General features: G+C 40.1%; 2 protein-coding genes across 2 annotated transcripts; one reads left to right on the top strand and one right to left on the bottom strand.

The window, feature by feature from the left end:
- The first annotated feature begins 2,591 nt into the window (after window positions 1-2,591).
- On the top strand, window positions 2,592-5,102 carry Wwox (WW domain-containing oxidoreductase). The gene is made up of 7 exons (XM_090158979.1): window positions 2,592-2,914; window positions 2,986-3,050; window positions 3,121-3,178; window positions 3,244-3,422; window positions 3,482-3,588; window positions 3,940-4,211; window positions 4,610-5,102. Exons 1-7 carry the CDS (start codon window positions 2,823-2,825, stop codon window positions 5,052-5,054), a joined length of 1,218 nt encoding a protein of 405 aa, XP_090015105.1. The 5' UTR covers window positions 2,592-2,822; the 3' UTR covers window positions 5,055-5,102.
- LOC149927063 (protein broad-minded-like) lies at window positions 5,083-8,148 on the bottom strand. The gene has a single exon (XM_090157793.1). It carries the CDS (start codon window positions 8,146-8,148, stop codon window positions 5,083-5,085), a length of 3,066 nt encoding a protein of 1,021 aa, XP_090013919.1.
- Window positions 8,149-8,370: the final 222 nt, after the last annotated feature.

An 8,370-nucleotide genomic window follows, 5' to 3' on the forward strand; every position in this document is an offset into this window, starting at 1 on the left:
CGCGCCTGCTGCCCCTGAACGCGTTTTTAGGAGAACTATCGCCGAGAGCGTGACGCGATTGGTTATCAACCCTATGACGTCACAGATCCATTTAAAGTCTCCACGGGTGACGCTTCGGCTACGACTCCAAACACGCGCGCGCGCTTTGGCGTTTAGTAACTTTTTTGCGTCATTTTTACCCTATTTTGTCAACATATGGTTGGATTGTCGCGTACTTGGCACGCCATAGCGAATTCCACTTTTGTATATTTACATTTCTTGGGATATTTTCACTCCTAATCGATGTATTAGAATTTATTTTTTGTTATTGTAAATTGAGCCTTGATAGTTCTTTACTTTTACATCGTGATAAAGCAGTGTTGTTCAGGCAATACTTTATACGTACCTTGTGAAAAAAGGTATATGACAATATTTTATTGCTGTGAAAAAGGTATATGACAATATTTTAGTCATGTCATATTGCTCATGTGTATGGAATTTATATTGAGTATTAAATTGGTTCAAAACTAAACAACCAGTAAAGTGTAAAATAAACTACCAAATCAAAGACGCAAAATTGTCTAAAATTCTAAATAGCCGTTGTGTATGGACCAAGATAATAAAACCTCGTACCCTTGATTCGAAATAACTGCCTCGCGCGTAGTATAAAGCATTTACCCACTTCCTGCCGGAACTCCGAAAACAATAGCTCCATATTTACCATGGTAACCAACTATAGATATGAGCAGCGTGGGAAATAAGGCGGTGGCAGTGGGCAAATGACCAGTTTAAATATTGCCCGGACCAGTTTATTAATTAAATCGTAGGGGGGTCAGTGGTCCAGTTCAATTCAAATTGGCCTTAAGATTTAAGATTAGCAGACTACTTGCCCTCCGATCCCTGACCAGTTTATTTATTCCAGGAAACGGGGGTTGCTGGTCATATGTCCTTATTTCCCACCCTGGATATGACTACAGCTAACTTTAATGACGCGCTGTTGCGACAATCAAAGCAGTGGCGTAGCTGAGAACTCAGAGCCCCCCCCCCCCGAAAAAATCTCTACATGGAGCCCCCTTTTCAATTTTTTTATGGTGAGTGGGGCCCCCCGAAGCTCGCTCCCCCCCCCGCAGCGACCTACGGCGGCCGATTTTTTGGAGGTAACGTGCCGGAAGTGAGTAAACACTTTGTTTGAAAACCGTAAATCAGAAAGCTCTCAGAATTCGAATCTACGGTACGGAGTTCTATATTATCTTTGATGGGGAGTATGTATGTATCATAAGTAACATAATAACAATAGGTATGACAATTAACGAGATTTACAACCAAACTGATTTTCATAGTTATTGCGTAATCAAGATGTTTTCTCAGCACAGAGCCCTTTAGTGTCTAAAATATGCGAGACTTCCGCTAAGTCGAAATATCTTGTTTCCGATAGATAGGCGGAATATTAGGCTAAAATTTACGGATTTTGAAATGACGTTTTAGCGCGCGACACTACAGGTACATGTCTTGGGCACACAGCCTTCTTTGCGTGCTTTTTTGACCATAACATGTAGAGGTATTTTCACGCGCAAAATGAATTTTAAAAGCCGTCAATTATAAAAATTAAAAATGTTTTTCTCGGCGCCACGAGCTCATGTTTTTTATCACGCATGATTCGCACGCGGGCTTCAAAACAAAGCCAAAGCCCCACGCGACTCCAGAACGTGCTCTCCGATAATTTATTAGGCTTATATTTTTAAGAAAAAGTAGTCATCCAATTTAACGGTAAGTCGCGAGTCCAAGTCACAGCTTGAAGAGAGTATCAGTGCCGAAAAAAGGATCGGTTCGAAAATTAGCATTAACGCAATAGGAAGTGTCATACTTATTGTTATTATTATTATATATATACATACTGCCTATCAAAGATAATATAGAACTCTGTACAGTAGATATTAATAAACCTGGTGTTAGAAATTATGTGATCCACCAAAAATATGTAACTTTAAACTTCTTTTAACGAGTCAATATGGCTGATGTTATCAACCACTGTGTCTGTCTTCACAATAGACTCTTCAATAAATCATCCTCCCGGGATATCGCCAAGAAGTAATATTTCGGAGAGCCAGGACCTGCAAGTCATATATAGTGCTTGTTAAAATAATGGGAATTTTTCACCTTTACGGCAGCAACAAGCGTTGACCATGGCGTTCCCTTTTAAAACACGATGTTCGGTTTACAGGTGAAAAGTTTCCATTATTTCCACAAGCACTATATAAACAATACCTTGCGAGTCCTGGCTCTCGAAAATATTACTTCTTGGTGATTTTCTGGGAGGATGATTTGTTTCTGCGCCTATTATGTTTCATCAAAGATAATCTAGACTACGGGTTTCAACGAAACCTTTAAAGCTGGTCCCGATATTGGTCCACTCGTTGGTCCACCAAAATATTAAAGTTAAAACATAGGAAAATCTGATATAGTGTCGCCATCTAGTATTTGACTAACAAAATATAAATTCAAACCGCTTGATTCAAATTAATTTCATTAGAGTAACATTATTTAAAATAAATTTAAGTAAAATTTTCAGTTAAACGTAATACTACAAAGAAAAATGCATTTTATACCACTAGATGTCGCAAAGGTACAAATTGGCGAAGCTGACGACATCTAGAAACGAGCCACGGAGTTAACGACTAGGTTAACTTTTATATTTTTGGCAAGCTAGTATCATCCTATAATTTTACATAACACAGTTGTAATGTCGCTTATAAAATACACAAAATGTTTCTGAATTAGTTAATAATTTCCGAAAAAACTGACTCGTAAAATCACGGCTGGTAAAATGGAGCAAAAATGAAAAAATGGCTACATTTCCAGAGTCCGACAGTGAAGACGAACTAGCACCCGGTTGGGAAGAACGCGCGACGCTAGACGGAAAGGTTTTCTACGCTAAGTAAATAAATCCAGAACAATTTTTTTAATTATTATTAGGAATATTAGTTATAAATAAATTGTATCTCAAAGTCACATTTTAAAAGCGACTCAGTGGGTTCACCCTAGAACGGGAAAACGGAAAAGGGTCTCTGGAGGTAAATTTTGAAATATTTACGTTTTTCATGCTTATAATGAATTAATTATCATTCATAAATAAATTCGAAGATTTGCCTTTTGGTTGGGAACGGAAAATTAACGAAGGTGGACAAGTTATTTTCGTGGAGTACAGTTTGAATGAAATACTAGTTGGAATTAGAATATAATAATTTAGTTTAATTAACGTCCTAGCAAAATCAATAATAAAACAACGTATACCGATCCGAGATTGGCATTTGCTATTGAAGAGAAAGAAGATATTATGGATATAAGGCAAAGATTTGACGCAAGTTCCACCGCAATGCAAATTTTGCATGGTATGGATTTAAGCCTCAAGACAGTACTGGTCACTGGGGCCACAAGTGGAATTGGTAATAGGTTTTAAATTAAATTACTTAAGTTACATTTAAATGGCTTACATTGATTATAGGATATGAAACTGCCAAATCTTTAGCGTTTCACGGAGCTGATGTTGTCATTCCATGTAGAAATATTGAAAAGGGTGAAAAAGTTGTCTCAACCGTAAAAAATGAAAGGGTTGGTGTTAATTTTTTTTATAACTAATAACGGAAACTTTAAAAATTATATTTTTTACGGTACAAACAAGATGAAATAGAATTTTTTGAAAATAATGAAACAATTTAAAAATTATTAAAATAAATCTTAAGTTGTCCCAAAAAAAGGCCCTTCGTATTGATACGTCTCGGCTTTCAGCATTTTGTAAATTGCCACTGAGCAAAAGTATTGAAATATTTAAAGCCTAGATTTATTGAAAGTAAGAGTACTTTAGAGGACCAATAGTTTAGGAACCTTTTAGTAAAATAGGAACTTTAGGTATTCTACGCACCCTGGTAATAATGATTTAATTAAACCCCAATTTGTTTTCAGCCCACTGCAAACATAACCATCATGAAAATGAATTTAACAAGTTTAAAAAGCGTCCGTGATTTCTGCAACGAGTTTAAACTTAAATTTGGCAAATTAGATATTTTAATATTAAACGCCGGAGTATCCCAAACCTTTGCTTTCACTGAAGATGGCTACGAAGTCAACTTCCAGACCAATCATTTGGGCCATTTCTATTTGTTTCAACAATTAGAACCGCTACTATCCAAATCCAAAAATCCGCGAGTCGTCATGGTGTCTTCGGAGAGCCACAGGTAAGTAGCAATAGGGTTAAACCAAAAGATAATATAGAACTCCCTACCCTAGACCGAATACACAGCTTTTGGGATTAACGGTTTTGTTACGAAGCGAATAGCCACTTCCGGCACGTGACCTCCGAAAAATTGGCCCCCATCGGGTTGCTGCAGGAAGCAATCTATAGTTGGTTACCATAGTAGCTACGGAGCTGATGCTTTCGGAGTTCCCGCAGGAAGTGGGAAAACGCTATTGACTGAGCGCGAGACTGATTTTGAATCTAGGGTAGGAGGTTTATATTACCTTTGGTTAAACTACCCCGCGATACATCGACGTGTTGCTGTTGGAACACTTTTACAGGCGCCAGTAGAAGAAAAATAGGCCAGATTTTTCTAAGTTATTATTTTTATATTTCCAGATTTAGCTACTTAAATAAAGGCAATATAAGCGAAGAATACCTATCACCAATAACGGCTTCCGGTACGATCGGAATGTTACTGTACAACAATACGAAATTATGCAACGTCTTATTTTCAAACGAAATTGAAAGGCGGTTCGGAGATAAAGGAATCCACAGCAACGCTTTGCATCCGGGCAACATGGTGTCCTCCAATTTCCAAATGAGCTGGTGGATCGTGCGGCTGCTCTACGCCTTGGTTAGGCCTTTCACTAAGTCGCTGCAACAGGCGGCGTCTACTAGCGTCTACTGCGCGGTGGCCCCGGACTTGGAGGGCGTCGGTGGCATGTATTTCAACAATTGTTGTCGTTGTAGGCCTTACGCGCTGGCCGAAGACGCGGAGTTGGCATCAACCTTATGGACCATAAGCGAAAATATGATATCAAACGCTCTAGCCAAAAAATAAACATTTATTTTACACTATTTTTGTATATTTACTTAATAAAATCTATTTCCGCGTATTTAAGACGTAGTTCTTCCACCGTTTCTAAGTAACTGACGATGTTGAAGTGATTCTCAGCTTCCGCAGATTCGACTACGAAAATTGATAAGTGATTTTGATCTGCCTTCGAAGTAATTTCCATCTTGTAATGTTCTAACACGGCGACACCCCAGTACAATATTTCCTTAGGTCCTTTAACGATACAAAACAACAATAAACAAGCCAAATCCGACATTGTAAGGATGTTACAGAAAAATTGGGAAGTCCAATGTCGTAAGGCGTCACTGGGTTTCAAATTTGACATTCTAAAACAATTAAATACAGTCGGTAATTCCTGACGGACGATAAAGTCAAAGTAATTCGAGAATTTCGTAGTAATGAGGTCACTTCCGTCGTAACGCCGGCAATTCCGGGTTAAATGGGTCAAATAACACCGTTCGGCTAAAGAATACATGGAAATAACTTGATCGTTAATCCCGTCTCCAATAACGTAACACGCTAGATAAACAAACGCTTCCCGATTAGACATCAATTGGCTGGCATTTTCGTAATGATTAACGACCGCGTTATTCAACCAATTGTGAGATATGGCGTAATCCAGATACATTTTGACCATTAATTCGTCTTCCACGATTAGATTTTCAGTTTGTTCCTGTTCTTCTAAAGCCGGCTGTTCAATATCTAACAAGGCGAAACAAAATTTTCTCCTATTATCCAAATCGTGCGCCATCAGCCGCTGCCGTTTCAGATAATTTATAAATTCTCCGATTAAGGAATTTCCGTCTCGGGAATGGATGTCCACCTGGTCATCGTTGCGCGTTAATTGGACCCCGAAATTGGAGGGACAATTTAAATTATTCACAAAGGGGTAATCGTACTCGGCGGAATTAAGTTCGCATGGAGGTAGAGTCTTCTCGTCAGGACCACCCAGCAATCCCGTTACTACCAGAAGGTGATTCTTCAATATCGAGTTCTGGTCCACGATCGGACTCTCTAGTCCATCCAGCGCGTATTCCAATTGGGAGTCTAATATCCTTCGTCTAATATTATAACGGGTTTCGAAAAATAAAATATTTGGGACGGACTGGAATATCAGGCGGAAAATTTTCAAGGATAACGTTTGGAAGCATTCTTCGCAAGGTACTCCGTCTCGATCGGGTAGAAAATGAAATAATAACGGTAGAGTTGAAAGGTCACCGGTTTGGTGATCGCCGAGAATAGACGGGTAGTATGGCACTAGTATTAAGTATATTTTTTCGATAAAGTTTAAATCGTAACCTTCGCAAATACACGAATATTTCGACCATATCGACCTTACTATAATAGGAACTACATCGTTTAAATAATCTAAGGCGTTTGATATGTGTATGATATCGGTAATTAATGATAAAATATACCGCGAGTTGGCGCCACTCGCCACTTCCGTTAAGAGTAAAGGAGGAGGAAAGTCTGACATGGCTTGACTAACCCAATTGACGAACATCTCATTCTTAACGCCCCCCATTTTGGCCACTAAGTGTACGCCCGAATAAGTATCCGTTAATCTCCTCATAAAGCCGAAAATCACATTAAGAGTTAAAGGATCATCCGAGCTCTCCAGTAATAAGTTAAAAACGCGATCTGAGACGGCGGATAGGAAAGGAACCTCCTCGGAGGACGGTTCGCTAATTAGGAAGGAGTAAATTTCAATTACTCTTCGGGTTACATCAATTTCGTCGGCGTCCGTACTCGCTTTAACTAAATAATCGCTAATGAACCGCCTCAATTCCACGGTTACGCGCCTCCTCTTGCCGTAACTGGTGGCAAGCGCCCTTTTCAAAACTCGTAACGAATATAAACGATCGTCGGTCGTTTTAACGACGTCGTCCGACGCCGGATAAGACGCGAAAAAAGTCAGGAAGGGTCTAATTATTTCGGCACCGTGTTTAAGGTTCTTCTCGAATATCTTTTCGATGGAAAAGAAATCAACAGATTTAGTTTCCATCTCGTTCGGAAGACGGGCGATAATCGTTACCATTTTATGCCATAATCGAAAGGATTCCGCGTCTAACCCAATCAGATTGCTTCCTTCCGTGGATTCGATTAACCGACATAATACGGATAACGATTCGATTAAATCGAAATCCGCGTTACAATCGCAATCCCAATCGATAACTAAGTCGATAACGGTACCGACGAACGTTCGTCGAGTCGATAACTGTTGTAAAAATTTAATTCGAACGGGCGCCGCTTGGAGTAAACTTTTCAACCAATCAGCGCGCGGATCGACCAAACCGAAACAGAAACCGAGACCGATTTCGTCCTCGACGTCATCGTCGTTTCGACTAATCGCCGCCCATTTACAAGAATCTAAGCAATGTACCGTATCCGCGATAATGGAATTGATAGCGGCTTCGGGATAGCGAACCCATCTGGGAGGTACATCGCGTAGAAAGGCCACCATCACCTTGACAATCCTCACTTTGGGATTATTCCGGGATTCTTGGTCGAAACCGCTCAACTTTACGCTCAACGTCTTCAACAAACTTCCGTATATTTCCTTCACTAAACGCCAATCCGCCGAATGCAGGAACTTAGTATAAACTTGTAAAGTAACTTCGGATAAAACAGATACTTCGTGAAGAACGTTGAGTCTCAGTCCATTTTCCAATCGTTTCCAGCCTGGTAACGCCAGTAGGGATTCGTTAGAGACACACCGTAGCAAGTAATCCAAAGATTTCAAGCGCAGTTCCAAATCAGGATGGTACAATAACTCCCCCAGTTCCTCAATCTGGTCGTTAGGGAGGTAACTGTAACTGCTTCTGACAGGGGTGGCTTCCAGATGCAAACGTCGGCAGTCCAGCAGGATATTGTTGCGCGTTTTCCAATAACGTTCCGTTTTGGACACTTCGGCGACGGCTTGGAGTAATAACTCATCCTCTCCGAGTTTCTTTCCATCTTGGACCTCCTCCTCGGATTTCAATAATTTATTTAGGACGCTGGAGACGGTGCCGCTCAGCTCGCTGCGTAATCTCTCTTTGAGGATGGACGAGAGGTCCGACGAATTCGTCACTGACATCTCTTCCTACCCCTACCCCCTCTCCGCTGGTCCCCTTTTTTAATTTAGATAAAACAGCCAGCACCGAAAAGAACATCCATCTTTTTTAAAACCGCCTTTTTCTTAGACACTTTCAAACGGCTACAGCGCCATATTGTCGACGAAACGGGACTTTTATTTATATCTCCCCCGCGAAAGAATCATCAACAAAGTCGTCGCTATGGTAACCAACTTCGATAAAAA

This window comes from Leiobunum rupestre, chromosome 9 (genome assembly GCF_980474605.1).
Source record: "Leiobunum rupestre chromosome 9, qqLeiRupe1.1.hap1, whole genome shotgun sequence".
NCBI classification, from domain to species: domain Eukaryota; kingdom Metazoa; phylum Arthropoda; class Arachnida; order Opiliones; family Sclerosomatidae; genus Leiobunum; species Leiobunum rupestre.